Source organism: Mus pahari, chromosome 4 (genome assembly GCF_900095145.1).
Source record: "Mus pahari chromosome 4, PAHARI_EIJ_v1.1, whole genome shotgun sequence".
NCBI lineage: Eukaryota > Metazoa > Chordata > Mammalia > Rodentia > Muridae > Mus > Mus pahari.
Window position 1 is genome coordinate 48,994,700 of NC_034593.1, and position 19,906 is coordinate 49,014,605.

General features: G+C 35.7%; 1 protein-coding gene across 8 annotated transcripts in view; it reads right to left on the reverse strand.

The window, feature by feature from the left end:
* Nbea (neurobeachin) overlaps window positions 1-19,906 on the reverse strand; it is a 554,101-nt gene that overhangs the window by 342,740 nt on the left and 191,455 nt on the right. For all 8 annotated transcript variants that reach the window (XM_029537485.1, XM_029537487.1, XM_021195277.2 and 5 more), the window contains one exon: window positions 8,959-9,397. In XM_029537485.1, coding sequence (XP_029393345.1) covers window positions 8,959-9,397 — 439 coding nt within the window. The remainder of the gene's footprint in view (window positions 1-8,958; window positions 9,398-19,906) is intronic.

The window sequence follows — 19,906 nt, forward strand, 5'->3', positions numbered from 1 at the left end:
AGAGAGAGAGAGAGAGAGAGAGAGAGAGAGAGAGAGAGAGAGAGAGAGAGAGAGAGATTTCTGACTAACACATCATTGTCATCATTATCAATTACGGGCAAACTTTCATGAAATATACCCCCCATAGCATCCAGGAGCATTTATCCATAATATCTTACCCTATGTAGAACCTACAAGAAGTATCATGAAAACTAAGTATAAAAATTCTGTAATGAAAGTTTATGAATAGCATTTTGAATTGGCCAGTAATACCATTGAGTTAGGTAAAGCACAGAGCTTAGAGTACATCCTCTAGTGTCTCAAACTGGGTTAGAGGTGTAGAGCTGACAACCACTAGCTATGTGGGATGGGGCATGTGAGTCTCTGTCAACTCACTTCTCTTCACCCTTACAATGAAATTTCCAGTCATCGGCACTGCATAAAACTGCTGTCAAAGGGCTTGGCACAGCGCCTGCATATTGTAGATCATCACTGCACTTTAGGGTATTGATATTACTGTGGAACCTTCAAAAGTGCTGATGCAGTCTGGGTCTGATGCAGCCTGAAAGAAGTCATAATCGTGGGACATTCTGACCTTGCTGTCCACACAGTGAAAAAACCTACGAGGAGTTTGAGGCTTTGTATTTTAGCAGTAACAAGAAAGGATATTATTTTTATTAAATATTTTCTTTATTTACATTTCAAATGTTATCCCCTTTCCTAGTTCCAACCCATCTCCCCTCTTCCTGCTTCTATGATGGTGTTCCACCACCCACCCACTCACTTACTCCTGCCTCCCCAGCCTCGCATTCCCATATACTGGGGCATTGAGCCTTCACAGGACCAAAGACCTTGTCTCCCACTGATGGCTCCATACAAGGCCATCCTCTTCTAATTGTCCCTCCACATGAACTCTTTGGTTTGTGGTTTTGACCTTAGGAGCTCGGGGGTTGGGGGGTCTGGTTGATTGACAGTGTTGTTCTTCCTATGGGGTTACGAACCCCTTTAGCTCATTCAGTCCTTTCTCTAGCTCCTCCATTGGGGACCCTGTGCTCAGTTCAATGGTTTGTCGCAAACATTGCCTTCTGTATTGGTTAGGCTCTGTCAGAACCTCTCAGGGGACAGCAATATCAGGCTCCTGTCATCATGCACTTCTTGGCATCCGCAATAGTGTCTGGGTTTATTGACTATATATGGGATGGACCTCAGGTAGGGCAGTCTCTGGATGGTCTTTCCTTTAGTCTCTGCTCCACACTTTGTCTCAGTATCTACTCCTGTGGGTATTGTTCCCTCTTCTAAGAAGGACTGAAGTATACACACTTTGGTCTTCCTTCTTCTTGAGCTTCATGTAGTCTGTGAATTATATCTTGGGTATTCTGAGCTTCTGGGCTAATATCCACTTATCAGTGAGTGCATACCATGTGTGTTCTTTTGTGATTTGGTTACCTCACTCAGGATATTTTCTAGTTCCATTCATTTGCCTAAGAATTTCATAAATTCATTGTCTTTAATAGCTGAGTATTTCGTGTAAATGTACCACATTTTCTGTATCCATTCTTCTGTTGAAGGACATCTTGGATGTTTCCAGCATCTGGCTATTATAAATAAGGCTGCTATGAACATAGTAGATCATATTTCCTTGTTATAAGTTAGAGCATCTTCTGGGTATATGCCCAGGAGTGGTATAGCTGGGTCCTCAGGTAGTACTATGTCCAATTTTCTGAGGAACCAGTACAACCACTTTGGAAAGAATATATCTTAACAGAACACTTACAACTGAATATAAAGGAAACAGTCTTATGAAGCTTGAAAAGACTAAAAATATATATAGAAAATGCTTTTAAAACATCTAAAGACATTGTATGTGAAAATATCAACTTAGGACCAGCATCCCCAAGAAAGCTCTGTAATATGCACTAAATAATTTTCAATGGAAGGTATGCTCAAACTGTTGGGATTACAATGTGACAAGGGCTCAACTTATTTTTACAAAAATCTGAGTTTGACTGATTTTATAGATATTTGTCTTCACCAATAACTTTATGAATTTTTGAAGACAAATTGTTTTAGTTAATATGATCAAACTGTTTGCCTAGAATCAGAAAACTGAAAATTCTTGTGCCTAAGACCACTAATAGTCCTGTTCCAACACCAAAGCTGGATTAGGAGCTTTCCTAATAGCTTTCTTACCTTTCCTAGGATGCTATGCCAACCTTGCCTGCAACAATGCCTTTCTCGCTTCTTTGGAGACTGGCTAATACCCACCTGCTTTCTTTTCCCAGGAGCATATATCATTTCTCCTCTCTAGGCCACTTAGGTCCTGGTATGCTTTTTCTTGTATGAGACTCCATGATGAACGTCCTTCTGGTTAGGGCACTCTCCCTTTTTCTCCCATAGGAAATCCAAGACACACGCCAGGCCTTCACCAGGACCCCTTATCAACTTCAGTTTTATGGATGGCCCTGAAGAAAGTGACCAGCCTATGCAAAGACCTGACTCAGCTTCAATATAGCACTCAAAGACTTGGTTAGAATAGTAAACCAGGGGAAAACAACAGAAGAGATACAAATAGGAAGAGAATTAAGAGAATGCTTGTATGTTGATACAATTCTATATAAGAGGCTGTCAAAGACCTGACAATGTTTTGGGAAAGATTCTGGTACATATCGGAACTTTAAATAGAAAAGCCAGTGAGTGTTCAAAGTTCAGTGGGATGTTCTTTAGGAGCTTGGAAGATAAGAGTATTGATTGCAATGCAGATGATGTTGGCCTGACTTGTAAAGTTTCAGAAGGAGGTTTAAAGATTCTACTGGGACCAACTGTTATCTTCAATGATCAGGAAAACATTCTTTGCCAGTTATATAGCAATCAGAAGACTAATAATAGAATACACAATTAAAAATATATTAAGAAAACCGACCAACCTATCCCCCATAAAGGTCTACAGATAAAAACAAGGAATTCTAAAAATGAACTACAACTGATGAAAAAACAGTTTTTAAAAGTGTTCAATTTCTGGGAATGCAGAATAAAAGTACCTTGAGATTCCATCTCATAATCAGAATGACTATTATCAAGAAATCAAATGACAATAAATGTTGTTGATGTGAGGATAAAGAGATCCTTATTAACTGTCATTAGAAGTACAGACTGGTACACTGACTATGGAAATCAGTGTGATGATTTCTCAAAAATCTGCAAATACAAGGGTTGTATATCTCCACTATTTGACTCCTGGGAATATATGTCAAAGGCTCAATGTTCTCCTACAGATGTATTTACTCATCAGTATTCACTGTCACTTTATTCACAATGGCTAGGAAGTGGAGTCAGATTATATGTCCATCAACTGGTGGATAATGAAAATATGGTTCATATACACATTGGAATTTTGTTTAGCTGGAAAGAAATGAAATTCATAGGTAAATGGATGAGACTGGAAAATAAAGTAAACTGATGCTCACAAAAACATGGGCCAATAGTCTCCCTCAATGGTTTATCCAAGTTTCAAAGGATTTAGAAACTAATACAGGCTCTTGCCATTCCTCTTGGTTGCTTATAAGAGCTAGATGATAAGACCACATCACATGGTATATCCCCTACACTGGCTGCATGGTGGAACTGAGCTAGAAGCTTCCTCTTTGATGTCTACCTTTCATAGTATGAGTAAGTGCTATCCAAACTGCTCGGTAAGAAAACATGTTGATGGTCTTACCTGCTTGTGAACTCTACAAACCACAAGATGAACCAGCCAAGCAAGATATTCTCACTAGTGAAATAATAGCATTGCTACTATAAGAATAAATAATTTCAGTCTAATTAAAATTGAAGTCCTCTCCACACAAGGGGATCTATGCCTAGTACTGTCAAACCTACTAAAGACCCATAGGAAGTAATAGGCTCTGGAGGAGAATGAAATACAGTTATCTAAGTTGGAACAAGGTCAAAGGGCCATTCAAATATTTAGGTTTACATGCAAACAAATAGCTTTAATGGAGAAGACTTTTCAGTGACTGAGAATAAATACAGAGATTCATAGATGTACAGGGTGCTAACAATAAATTTCAGATGAGTACTGACCCCTAAAGACATATATACCACCAGCTCCAAGGCTCAGTGGAAATGGAGACGATGGGGTGGAAATGAACACAGAAGCAGGAGATGGGCAGAAAGGCTGTGACAAAGCCACTGCAATCACAAATTCTGAGCAAGTATGACAAGTGCATGAAATGGGATCATCAACAGTGGCTCTGGTGGAGGGCGGGGCCAGAGGCACACTCTTCACTGCTGGATTATCTGCCACTGTCAGACTCAAGAAGCTGGGGCATCACAACTTGCGGTCGTATACACACTGAGACCCCACCAGGCTCCAGTGGATAGTTCCAGCACCCTCGCAGATGGTCTGCTAGAACTAAATAGGTCACAAACAAAATCAAAAGTCATGTATCCGGGAAAGGGACTGGTAAGGAGAGAGTAGTTGACAGGGATGGTAGGGAGGTGAAGGAGCGCAGGCTGTGAGAGTATCAGAATGTATTCCATAAGTCTATGAAACTGGCAAAGAAAAATTAATAAAATGGAAAATGTTTCTGGCATAAATATGCAGAGATTTAACTGCAGTGGAGGATGTCCAAGGCATGGAGGTGGCAGTGGGAAGGAACACCAAGAGCAGATTATATATAGGTCATTCATTCCCACATTATCACATTTTGTCCAAAAAGGCTTGTGTAAAAAACAGAAACTATGTGAAAAAAATAAAGTGCTAAATAGTTTAGGAATTGTAACTGCTTATTGATTTTCATAAGATAGCACTGGGTTAATGATGGAATACTTCATTTATTATGCTTATATACTTGATAAAGTATTGAAGAAAACCAGAAAAAATGTATAAATAGTATTTCATCAATGCACCACTGAAAAGAGATTATTTAATTCACTTAAACTCTCTGTAGATGCCAGGAAAGACAAAGGGAACAAAGAGTACAGCCACATAGTCAAATCCATCATACCCTGTCCACTCCAGGCAGAATGAAATGAGACGTTACAATAGAATATTTGACTGCTAAAAGCTGGCAGGTTTATAAATAATTTTCAATATATTTATTTTTGTCTTTCAAATGATATAATCAACACAGATCCTGCAACAAACAGAAAGAAGCAGGAACACAAAACCAACAAAATAACTGTACGTTTAAAAAAATGACTTCAGTTCTGTGGTTAAAGAAGTAAGATCTACTTGTGTACATTTATTTATTACATACATGGCTTATATTTTTATTTTGAGCACTAAAGCCAATGATAAAAATCTAATGAAATGAGAATACACATACACTAAGCTTATACTTTGTTCCAATTAGGAAAGTTTAAGTAAACAGTTTATTTGGTCTTACTTATTTTAGCCACAGATTTTATTTTAGGGATGTTCACTGTTTACAAAAGAAAACAAGTTGGAGGCAAAATATTAAAAAGCGAGGAAAAAATACATTATTAGTTTGCTTGGCTACATTGATTTGAACACTAAACAAGTTTGTAAAACAAGACAAGATGACATATATTATATAATATTGACTGTAATGACTTCTGTTAGTCAAGGAAGTCATACAATTGCAAGCTTTCTAAAATAGCCTAAATTTACAATTTTTAAAAGATAATAATAAAAAATATATCAACAATCACATTTTTTTCATTTATTATCTTCCCAAGCTAATTGTGTGTAATGCAGAGTTTAATTTTAGATAATAGTGGGGCCAAAGCTCTACTGGCAGATTTGGAGAAAAGCTAACAATGGTGCAGTCAGTGGCAGCTTGACTAGAACTATTAACAAACCACAGTCTGCTAGTAAATCTACCAGAGATGCAGTGTTGCCGGAGAATTCTGTAACTTGCTATATCCATTTCCAGATGGCTGTTAGAAACAAAACCAGCAGATATGCTTTCATTCAATAATGCAAATTTCATGCAGTCTCTACACACACTGAAGTGAGGGGTGGTCTGGGAGATATACCTTTTGGTAATTCAGTATAATCAAAGACAGGTTTTTATATCTTCACTGATACTATGAGAAAATAAAAGGAACCTTCACTTACTGTACAAATAGATAAAAACATCTATATAAAGAATACCATAAAAAATGTGAAGAAATATCAAATTCTAAAAATAAGTTTGTTTTACTAGACCTAAGCATTTCTAAAATTTGATGTTGCTATTTACATATTAAGAATTATAAACTGTAAAACATCAAAATTCTCCATGGCTCTATCGTAAATGGGAAGAGACAACTAGTGTAGGTGAGTGAAGAGAACTCTAGTTTCTACAGTTGCCTATGCATGTCATTTCCAAACTGACAGTCTAAGCTAAGAAACACATTGCTACAATGACTGTAACAGACCAATAAGAAGTTGGTTAACAAAAGGAATATCACAAGTGATTTCCAGTACAATTACATAGTGCTAGGTAAAGAACTGAGAAACTGAGTTTAAGTTATTTCAACTAAAAGTAAAACTAAATATGTTATGTATAGAAGAAGCCTTGTGTAATTCTGTTTGTCACTGGGAGCTTTCTGGACTTTCATTCTAAAGGATGTCTGTCATCTTGGATCCCATTTTTCGAGGAATGCAATCTATTGTTAAAAGAAATGTCATAACTTGGATTTCAGACTTTAGTGTTTCAGAAATATGTTTATATACCTCATAATGCAATTATAGCTAGCTACCTTAGGACAGATAAGGTAAATGTCAGCAATATGCTAGGAATAGAATGGAAAATGAAGCAGTCCAGGAGTTCTTGTGGGGATGATGTCTCTGCAAAGCTGCTCAAGGCTTCAGAGTTTGAAGTTACATTTTTGATGTTGTCACTCTCAATCTATTGAATGGCTGACAGACAATCAAACCCGTCTGGCTGGCTGGCAGCTCATTTTGCTGGCAGGTGGCAAACAATTAGACACACCAATTTGTGCCTCCTGATGACATTAAAGCATGAAACTAAGTTGTATGCAGGGCCTAGTGATTTGTGTGAAAGCATTTCAAAAATAATACTCCTCGCCGTGGCAACTCATTTCAGACTGCCACCTCCCATTACTGCTTTGAGTAGTGAAGACGACAGACTTGAGTTACGTGCAGCGCAAGGCCGCTTCTGTTCAATCCGTCATCAGTGCCCCTGAGACCTCAATCCCCTCCTTTCATCAATATCACCTCATCATTTACATTTGCTAGGACTTGAGCTACTGCATATATTAACTACATGGAGACTCTTCCTCAAAAGAATAAAAACATGAAAAGCATGCTTTGTGCTCTTCCATTTCATCCTAACTTGTTAACAATTTTGAATAATGATTTCACTCCTATTGCATTTTGCACAAGTGCAACCAGGAACACAGGAAAAGTCCCAGTGTTCCAAAATAACATTCTTAAAAGTATAAATGCTGTGTAACTAAGAGTAGTGACCATTAAGGTGACAGCTGTAAGTTTTAATAAAGAAATCTGAATACAAATCCAAATCAACACAAAAATATTTTCCTTAATTATCCTGAATCCTCTCTCCTGCAAATCTCAATAATTACCTGGATTTATTCATTTGTATTTTCACAAAAAGTAAAGATATAATTTAAAATTAAATCTGACAACTTCAATTAGCTTATTAATTTGTGTTATTTAATATATAGACTGATAGTCTTATGTGTACATAGAAAAAGGCATAGATTGGAACAAAGGCATAGGCATAAACACACTCATATCCTAAAAACATAAACTGGACATGTGAAATAGAGATGTAATGTGAAATCCAGAAGGAACAAACACCATTTGAATAAACATGAAAAAACAGAGTTCACAACTATTTAACTAAGACTTTTCAGAACAGAAAGGCATTTTCTACACTTCATAATCTTATAATTTGTCACTTATTAGAAACTTTTAATAATCATTTTCATATGACTACTTGTGAAAGTGACATTAGGTAACTATTCAGTAATACCTTAATAATGCTAATTCTCCTTTGCCTAATATTAATCTTAATATTTTAGCTTAAGAAACACTTACTCATAAATTAAATCTTTATCACTCAAGCTGAGAGCACTTGATTATCAATAATATCTCACAAATTTTTGGTATAAAGATATGTTTTAAAAATAAGTAAGAAATAGTCCTTATAATAAACCTATACCTTCTTTGGTTTACATATCAACATACAAACATAATTTAAACTATATAGCAAAACCAATAAGCAAGCACTCTTGTAGGTAATTAGTGAATACCTGCAGTATTTTTCTGAGCCTGCACTTGATTTAAATTGGAAGATATATTAAATGCAATGATTCATTGTGTCTATATGATTTTATTTTGATTCTCTGAGCTACTTTAATTGCATATGAAATGGGTTAAAAAAAGGAATCAGTTGCTTCCAAATTTTTGAATGATTTTATATTTAAATGTAGATATATGGGACAGGTTCTAAGTTATGTTCAAAATGCCTTACAAGAGTATTTATTTTCAAATATTTAAATCTTTTATACTGATGAAGGAATTATAATCTTTTTTGACAACCAAAAATACAAACCTCTTTATGTATTTTTCAATAAAGATTAACTTAGAATTAAAATTAACTGTGGCTACTTAAAGGAAGTTACTTAATCTATAATAATAACTATCATATTTTATAACAGTATACTAAGAATTTGAGAATCAGAGTTGATTTTGGAGAGAGTTATCCTATCCATTTCATATGGAGAAAAGTAAAGCAAAAGAGAAAAATAGATTCCTTAATGTGTGCTCATTCTTGAGTAGCAGTTTCTAACCCAATGCTATGCGCACCATTTCCAGCGTGATATGCCTCATGCCAGACTCAATCCTGCGACGAGCACTTTGACAGTCTTTGAAGCAAGAATCAACATTGATAAATGAGATGTTCTTGAGACCCTCCTACTGTTTTGCAAGTTCACAGAGCTTACTATGCATAGGACCCTGAAGATTAGAAGGTCAGTACATACCTGTCAAAGGAATGGAACTGCATAGGAAGAATAGCGTGTGCTTCTCTCTTCAGTGCCGGATCTGGGTATGGAATAGGCTCAGGGCCACATTCAGCAATCTCAACTGGGGCAGCCACAAGACTTTTTAGTATCTCCTTGACATTAATACCTTTGGTTTGACTAATGCTAGATATGGATGGTGCAGGCTTCAGCATTTCACTGGGATGTTCAGTTAAGCTCTCCTGTGATTTCTTTACTTCTGATGACAAAGTGGATAAAAGTTCACTCATTGCATCAGGACCCGCAGCAGTCTCCAGCTCTGGCCCATCCAGGATGCTAGCCACTTGCTCCTCTCCCATTCCGGAATCTGTGTGAGGAACTGAACTTTCTAGCTGAATATCTTCACCAGGGGTTGGTGTTTCCTTCTCCTTTACAGTGTCTGGAAATGTAGCAGGTGTTTCTGTAATGAAAGACACTGGTCTAATTAAAAGGTTTCATGTGCATGTAAGATGTAAATGAAACTTTCATGGTTATCACTGAACATGCACAGCACAACTTGGCTCAAATACAACATCCATATGCACCTGCCATTTTGTTCTGAACACATAAAAACAATCCCATTTCTTTAAAAAATTATCTGATGTTATCTACATCATGTCTTTAAGAGCATAACTCAACCCATTCCTAAAGCAATCAAAACACGTCTCATCACCTCCACCCACTGCTAGTTCACTGCTAGTTCTCAAGCAACATACAAGAAAAACAATCCTGTTATTTCCTTAAAAATTATTATTGCCTTTAAAAAAAAGACATTTTAAATACTTTTGGTGTTTTAATAAAGAAATGTCCAAAATATTTAAATTACCTCAAGACACATTTCTCAAATCACACATAAAATTGTGAATTTTTAAATGTAAATTTTGTCAAGTGTTTACTTCAAAAAGATATATTTACTAATTATACCACAGTGTGCCATGAGAAATTAGCAATATTTTACCTTTATTTTTAATTGTTTTAGAAATTTTTACTAATTTTTACGGATAAATATTAATCTCTACTTTTAAGAACATACTCAGAAACATATATTTATTTTTATACAGGAATTGGGCATATGCTACTAATCAAAATGGGTGAAAAGAAAAAGATCTTAAAACTGTTAACTCTGGGCCCATAATGGTACAGAGACAGGCAGGAAGATCAATGGAATAAAACTGAAGACCCAGAAAAGAACCTGGACACCTATAGTCATTTGATACTTGACAAAGGAGCTAAAACCATCCAGTGGAAGAACAGACAGCACTTTTAACAAATAGTGCTGGTTCAACTGGAGTTAGTATGTAGAAGGATGCAAATCAATTTATTCCTATCTCCTTGTAGAAAGCTCAAGTCCAGTGGATCAAGGACCTCAAATTAAAACCAGACACACTGAAACTAAAAGAGAAGAAAGTGGGGAAGGACCTCAAACACATGGGCACAGGGGAAAATTTCCTGAAGAGAACACCAATGGCATATGCACTAAGATCAACAATAGACAAATGGGACCTCATAAAATTGCAAAGCTTCTGTAAGGCAAAGGACACTGTCAATAGGACAAAACGGCAACCAACAGATTGGGAAAAGATCTTTACCAATCCTACATCTGATAGAGGGCTAATATCCAAAATTTACAAAGAACTCAAAAAGTTAGACTCCAGGCAATCAAACAACCCTATTAAAAATGGGGTACAGTACTAAATAAAGAAGTTTCAACTGAGGAATATCGAACGGCTGAGAAGCAGCTAAAGAAATGTTCAACATCCTTAGTCATCAAAGAACTACAAGCCATATGATGATTCAATATACAAAAGTGCTTGACAGCAAGTCTGATAACCCAACTTAATCCCTGGAACTCATATAAGAGAATGACGTAACCAACTGTCCTCTTATCTGTACACCTACAATGTGTCAAGCACGAGAGTGTACATATAGGTGAAGAAATAGAAACACACAGGGTAAGTGGGATATAAATAAATATTTTTCTAAAGGTTCAATTCCAATTACACAAAAGTTTAAAAAAAAAGTCTTTAGAATAAAATGTTATTAAATTCTAAATAGAATTGGAAAATGTACTTGACCTTAGTAAAACACACACACACACACACACACACACACACACACACACACACACACACACACACACACACATACCACCCCTCTTAGTAAAACACACACACACACACACACACACACACACACACACACACCCACACACACACACACACCAATCTTTAACTTAAAATCTTTTTTTTTTTTTTTTTTTTGGTAGTCCTCACTGAATATCAGGCTAGCCTTGAACTCAGAGATCCACCTGCCTCTGCCTCCTGAGTGTTGGAATTAATTGTGTGTACCATCACATCCTGGAATAAGTTAAAATCATTTTGAAGATGAAAATAAGGTGTTAAAAGGATATACATGGATTATTTACAGTATAGGTATTTGTTGAAATTGTTGATGTTTGTTTCTGTTTTTTAAAAGGCTATGTTGGTAAGAAATTAAATAGTGAATTGCAGTCCTGATATAAGCACCGGGCTTAGGAGACCTCCCTTAAGACCAGCTAATGAAAATCACACAGGAATGCTTCTTCAGTGATACTGTCATGCACGCAGATCAAGTCTGTTACAAATCTGTCACATGTGAGGGTGAACAGTCATGTAAGGTTTCCAGTGATAGGCTCAGCTCTTGGGTTTATATTTAAATAGCTGCTAATCAAGATTACCATGGCGTAAACATGTGATCTTATTAATTTTTCCAGATTAATTTCAGAACCATTTTGCCATACTTCAAGAGACAAAGGAACTATTATCTCCTTTAACTTTGACTGGATTTCAACTTAAGGTTATGTTTCAAATCAGAAAAACTTAACATCTTTTTTATTCAAGCTTTGAACGGTACAATATTCATTTAAATAGACAAAGTATACATATATAACAATGTAATGTTACAGTATAATCATTACTATATTTATTAAGTAGATTTAGTTTTGCTTGTTTATTTGCCAAGTTTTCTCAAGAATCAAAAAAATAATAATCTGAAAACTAGGGAAAGAATATTCATTCAAACACAGAACAAGCAAAACTAAAAAATATTCTTATACTGTCCAAAGATTAAAATTTAAAAGAATTGTATTAGTTTTGAGAATGCAATCTCAACAGCACCAGGAGAAACTCCAGGGAAAAATATGTTCAAATCATAGCTAAAGCTTTACAAAAATAAAACCCTGTAAGAAAAAGGTAAGATTAAAATTAAAAATCATAGCATTAGAAATAAAGGAGATATAAATCAAGATATTATTTTTAGAATATAGATTATAAGAAGAATAAAGCAGGATAATAAACCTCTGATCAAACAATGTGAATAGGGGAGTGGTTCATAAGATACAAATTCATTTTGATCATTTGAGTCTACAGATTTTCTGAATACTTATGTCTAGAAACCATGAAAATAGCCATAAATTTTGGTGACATTCACACCAACTTGATAGTAGATTTTAGGAGCTGATATGTAACTTCAGGATACAGAGTTAGGAGAGAAGGAGACTAAGGCCATTCAACTGCAGCAAAATACAAAGAGAACACTGAAAATAAGTTATGACATTTTCATACAAACAGCAGACAATAAGTGAGCTTCCAAAAACAACCACCACAACACTACAATGCCAATGATAGCTCCTAACATAGTCAATTTTATCTCACAGTTCATCATCAAAAACTGTGTGGAGTATCCTCCAGTACTTGACCTGAATTTACAGACTTAACAGATGTGGTTCAGAGTTTTGACCTTACACTAATATTCAACCATTTTATGGTATACTTTGCATTTAAGCTACACATACATTTTAAACTTATAATTTATATTAGACCAACAGATAAGTACTTCTGCAGTAAAAATACTCACAAATCAACATCTTCAATTTGTGGTTCCTAAATTACCACCCCCAAAGAGTTTTTAAGATTTATTGATTTACTAATTAATTTATTCATGCTTTTGTGAGTATAAAATTTTGATTTGGACCTATTAGAAAAGGGATATGTTTTACTTAAGTTTAATACTACTGTGGTGAAACAATATGTGTAAAAGCAACTCAGGGGAAAAGGGTTTATTTGATGTGTGCCTGTATATGCTAAGGTGGCCAGAGAGGAAGTCAGATCACACAGCTGGGGACATAGCCATGTGCCTGTATATGCTAAGGTGGCCAGAAAGGAAGTCAGATCACACAGCTGGGGTCATAGCCCTTTAGGGAAGGTCTTGCTTGTGGGTGCCGGAGTTTGAAATATGTTCCTCACAAACTGCAGAAAGTACACTTACAATTGCTGAGCTGTCCATCACTCCGGTTCCACAGCTACATGTTGTTTACACTAACTATTGCTCTCTCATCCTGTCTGCTGACATTTAATAAGCGTTAGAAATCTCCAACTCATAAGATATTTAGAACTCAATGTAAGTGCTGACTTCCAAGTTAAGGTGAAATTTTATGAATTTAAATTAAAACCCCATCAACCTTCAATACTAAAATATTTTTAAAAGCTCATAAAATATTTACACATCAATAAAAAGTTCTAACTTTATTTTCTGAATCTAAATGATTTTAAAAAATGGAATAGTGATTTTGAACTTTTAATAAAAATTCTACACAAATATTTTAAAACACACCTGATTGTGTTACATATTTAAAAGCTCATAAAATATTTACACATCAATTAAAAGTCCCAACTTTATTTTCTGAATCTAAATGATTTTAAAAAAATGGAATAGTGATTTTGAACTTTTAATAAAAATTCTACACAAATATTTTAAAGCACACCTGATTGTGTTACATAGAAGGAAAAAATGTTCTATGCAAACACTGTAAGAGTAATGATTAATTAAAACAAGACAAGAAAATAAGGTTACTACCCCAAATCCTTAATTTCTCATTGTACTTTAACACCCCTTATAAAACATGTTTTGAATTCACCTAAAGTATACTAAATATACACATGTATATATATATATATATATATATATATATATATATATATATATATTCAACAAATTACATGAAATTTACAAGTTTACCACATTCATCATAGCCACCCCTCAAAATTACCATTTAAAAATGATCGCAATGTATCTGACATATTAAAGTACTAAACTTGCTATTTTCCAATTTCTCCTATTAGGGAGAGTTTCTAAACTCTTGCAAACTCAATAAAATAAGACTACAAAGCAATTACTCACAATTGTTTCCTATAGTGGAGACATCAAAAGAATACAGCCTTGGGAATCCAATTTATTAATGAGCAATAGACCCATAGAGACAAAATGAGATAGAATCACGAATTAAGAAAACCTCTCAGTGCTGTGACCACACTGCCTAGGTATGGGTCACAATGATTTTATTCTACTTAGAGTGCACTGAAGATTTTTATACACACCATTATTTCTCCCAAACTCCTTGTCACTGTTTTTTTAACTGTCCCTTTCTTTCTCATTGCTCTCTTTCCTCTTGTTACATGCTCATCGGTGCTCTTCGTGCTATTTGAAGCCCATGAGGCTTTACTTGATCTGGACAGTCAGGAGTGGCCTAGCAGCAACCCTGCTGACCCTTCCTGCTCTTAGCTCAAACCTTCTGAACTCCTCCAGTGAGCTTCTCATCCCAGTTACTATAATTTCCACTCCAGAATTTCCATATGTTCTTTTCTTTTTGTTTTGTTTTGTTTTGAGACAGGGTTTCTCTTTATAGCCCTGGCTATCCCGGAACTCACTTTGTAGACCAGGCTGGCCTCGAACTCAGAAATCCGCCTGCCTCTACCTCCTGAGTGCTGGGTTTAAAGGCATACGCTGCCACACCCAGCGTGGTGTTCTTAAATAAACAGTTTCATTTCTGATTCTCTCAACTGCCTAAGCCTAACACACTGTTGAGACATTCTCATACCTTCAATTTTTCAGAAGATATTCCTTTTAATTATTTGCACAAACCCATAACTGCCTATTTAAAACATATGAGTAATATCTGGGCTGGATTAGTAGACTTTTCTGTCAACTAATTTCTGCACTGTCTATACTGATAATATTTTTCTGTTATTTGTATATCTCAGAGTTTTTAATTTCAAAATAGATATTTTAAATAGCATGGAGATCTGGACAACCAAACTGCTTCCACAAAGTCTGTTGGTACTCTGTTTACTGGCTTTTTGGAATTAATTTTAAAAAAAATGTATTTACCATCTACAGTTAAAAATGGTTCTGTTCAACTATATTAGTAGTAATCTACTGGCTGCAGACACGTAGATTACTACTAATAACTAAAACGCCAAATCACCTAACTCTTCTCTGTGGGTTCTGGATGGTGCTCGGACGGTCTGCTTGCACTCCTAAGTGTACAATGCAATTATGGGCACCAGAGAGGAGACCGGTGCCTCCTAGGCCCTGCTCAGCCAGGTATATACACCTCATACCTAGATATTCTTTTTAAGATGTTAGCTATGTAATTTTGTTGTTGGTGGTGATGGTAATGTTGTTGTTGCTGCTGCTGCTGCTTCTGCTGTTACAAATTGTAGCTTTCAGTAGTAACAATGCAAAGTAATTATTACTAATGATGTTTCCAACAAATGTAGTAACACAGAGCTGTTTCCTCCACCCAGACAATAAAGCAAGTCAAATCATAGGAGTGGAGAAATTCAGGTTCTTCTCAGCATCCCAGAATCGTCAATGCAGAGGCTACTCACAGCTGCTTTTCACAACCTCCATCAATCATAAGGGCTGCCTGACCCCCAACTTTCCAAGGCTACTCCACAACTGGGGAAAGCAGGCAGCAAAAGTAAATCATTATTCAGTCTGCTCTCTTGTAAGAACTCCCTACATTCTCTCTTTGGGTTGCTTTCCATCGATTATTCGTTTTCGGGACACTTGGGGAGTTGATTTTAGCCATTATTGCCAGGGTTCGAACAGCCTCTTCTGGAAAAGCAGTGTTTCACAGAGTCAAGGTTCACCTCCAAGTTATGTTTAAAACTTTTACTGTAGTTTCAATTTCTACATCTTGACTCAATTATCAAAAAGTACTCATTACAAATTTCCTTTTCCTTTTCCTTCCCTTGTATCTTGTTCTTGAAACATTTTTTACTGTTTAGGAAGCAACCATTAAAATTAATAATAAAGTGTTGTACAAACTGGAAAAGAGCCAAGCACATTTTAATGCATATGATATCAATTATGTAAAGAGTGCAGCCTTGGAAATTAGGACTGTCTTCTACTTTCACTCAAGACTTATTTATCACTTACTACCGTTGGGAATAATAATGAGTCATTTCCATTTATTTAGCCTTGTTCCTTTATCTACAACACAGACACAGAATCATACATATAGTATAGAAGCTTTTAAACTACCTATACATGACAATGTACACATAAGAATATACAGCAAAGCACAGGAGCACTACAGCATGTTTTGCTTGCTGCTGCCATCATCACCGTCAGACACTATATCTATATCTATATCTATATCTATATCTATATCTATATCTATATCTATATCTATATCTATATCTATAATCTCATCCTGTCTTCCCTACCTGAGGCCCTTTATCCTGAGAAAGCATTTTCTCACCTTCCCCTCTGCTCCCCACCCACTGCATCTTTCCAGGCCTTAAACAAGAACTTGGAGGTACTTCTTTCTGTTGGAGGTAACTTGGAAGTCAAAATAGGAAAGTAATGGAAATTTAATCAAACTGACCAAGTTACAATTCTGGCTTCACAACCAACTGTTTTCCCTCAGACAAACTAGCTACCCTCTAAAATCTACAGAAAAGAAATCCATCAGGTATACCTGGGTTTGACCTCACAACCTCTCGTCTTTTCTACTCCATCAACTGGTTCTTTAATCACCTCAGTGCTTCTGACCAAACAGCCAGAGGTTATCTCTGAAACATCACATTTCTTCAAACCCTATATTGAACCTGTTACCAAATTCCATCCATTTGACCTGCAATGTATCTCCCTAGGTTACTTTCTTCTTTATCCCTACAACCCCACCATGCTTCTCTCAAGCAATAACAGCTGAAGTTGAAGCAAGAGGCACCCTAATAGTTTAACCACTTCCCTGCATGTCCCTATAATAAATTCTCCACCCTACCTACAATTGCTTTTTAAAATTATCCTATGTAGCAGTATACCTACTTCTACAGTATCAAAAACCTAATTCCCATAACTTGAAACTATTTGTCCTTACATGGAAACATTAAACTTAAGAGCCCTGAGAAGGAAGATTGTCTTGGGTTACTCAAGTGAGATAATTCCAATCTAATGAGTCCTTTGAACAGAAAATCTTTCCTATTTTTGTTCAGAGGAAAGTGAGACAATGAAAGAATGCTTTGACAATGCACCAATTACTGGTCGGTGGAGGGAGAGACTTTTGAGTCAGGGAGTACAAATGCATCTAAAAAATGGAAAGGGGAGGAAAAAATGGACACTCCAGAAAATAAACAAGGACATAAAAACGCACTATTGCTGTTGTGCTAATGCTAGCCTAATTATTCATATTATATAAAACTCATGTTATACTTTTAACCAAAAGGGCTATAAGAGATACATACCAATTGATTTAAGTCTCTAAATCTGTGTTAACATTTTGACAAAAGTAGAAAACAACAGTATGCCCCTTGGTTTAGAACCAGTTCCTTAATGTAGCTTTTCAAAGACACTAAGGGACTGGGTCTTGCTTATCTACTGAAACAACTCAAACAGCTGCCTTCCCACCAATTATTATATTAAATCAACAGGTAATTCAAATTTTGCTGGACATTAGGCTCCCATCTCACCCTCCCTCTGGCTGTATAGCAAGATTCTATCTCAAAAGAAAGAAAATACACACAAAAAAGGGAAAATATAGTTTCCTTCTTAAGGCTGTATTATGTACCCCTCTCTCAAGCAATGCTTCCACTTGACTAGCAAACATAATTATAATATATAGAATGTTCATTTATTAACAAACAGAATTATTTAGCCTATTTAGACTTTTAATGCATGTGTCTTTCTTATAAAACTATATTATTTCATTTGTTTCCTGTCTTATTTACACTGATAATAAATTAGAGGAAAATTAATATGACATATCTGTTACAATTACCCAAACTTATTTGCTTTGCTTATAATGGTAACATACAGCTTTATCATAGGACAAATTACCAGTAAGATTCTTGTTTTAAAGGCTTATTAATTATATTTCCAGGCTAACACCGAAAGGGGCAGTTCTGATGCTAAGGTCTTCTTCCCCAGTTGGTACTTGATTTGTCAGTAAAGAAAGCAGGGGATCAATTGCTGGGTGAAAGGTACAGACAGGATTTCCAGTTCCCAGGAGAAAAAGGATACATAAGGAAAGAGTTTCTGCCAAGCTTTAGGGAGAGAAGAACACAGCAGTCATGTGAGGTCTTGGGGTGAGTTGTCGCCTGTGGCCATTGTTACAGATTGGAGATCAGGCATGTTTGACAGGGGCTAGGTGGGACTAGCCACAGAAGTTTAGGGCAGGTCAAGAGATACATAATAAATTGATAAGGGCACACTTTTCCAGGCAGGAGATATCAACATCCAAAAATTCTGCTAAGAAGGCAAGTTGTAAAGGAACAAACTGTGTGTGTATGTTTTGTCCGAGGGTTCAAGGGAAGTCAGGTAGGGTCTGGTAGTGCAGCCCACTTCATGGAGCAAATGTGAGTAGAGCAAAAGGGAAGCCAGGCAGGGACTAGTAGCATGGCCATTCCTGAAGCAAAAGGTGGGAGCACAGAACTACAAGCAACAAACACCCATATTCACCTTTACAAAATAATACTAAATTTTTCACTAGATTACTAATTTATTGAAGAACTATTTTCTGCACATGGTAACTACAATTAATAGTGGGATGCTACTGTCATGAAAATTATGAAAAATTTAAAATATCCATCCAATTCTAATGTTTATCATAAAAATATGACCCACATATCAAGTGAGTGGCATGTTAGTAAGTTTGAAGCAATCATCCCACATTACATATAAATCTTAAAATATTACACTTTATATCATCTAGTAAGAAATCAAATAAACTGGATGTTCATTACTACCCTCTGGAAGTACACATTCTAATAAAGCGTAAGAGGAAAGGAAGCAAACAGATACCATTCTCAAGAAGAAGATGGCAGTGGGCATGGATGGCTGCATTTACATTTGCAACTTCCCTTTATTACATCGGAGTCAAAGAAAATGGTTAAAACAGAGAATAATTCAGTAAAAGAGACACAAATATGGTTGTTTAAAAAAAGATTTATGTAGTCATTGTTTTGTTAGTGTTACTGAGCAAAATGTATGGTGCACCACATGCCATTTTGGTATTTGCAGAGCAAAACAAATGATCAGACTCATTAAACTGAGGTTACAGGCAGTTGTGAGCTCCTGATGTGGGTGTGAGAAACCAAAGGAGGTCCTGAGAACACAACTCAGGCCCTTTGACAGAACAAGAAGTGTTCTTCATTGCTGACCTTCCTCTCCAGCTCTACTAACCTAAATATTTTCACAAATACTAGGACTATCAATATTTAAAGCTTATGACATAACATTTTTCCTTTTAATAATAAGCTAATCCAAGTTACTCTAACAATGATACCAGTCCTTAAAATATAATGTATTAGTATGATTTGTTTATATATAAGTGTCATAGAAGTATATTGGAATGACAACTCAAGAGTTGGGGATGCATATATTAAGCTTATATTCAAACTAGAAATATATTCTCAGGGAAAGAGACATAGCCATTAAATAGACATTTAATTTCTTTGATACACAATCTAAAAATGATTACAAATGATGTATATTAATGGTTGGTAATAAATGGATGACACTCATCTTCTAGAAGTTAAATGTCTATTTTATGGCTTTAGTAGACTATTTTAATTTGTATCACAAAGCAAACACCATACAATGTTTA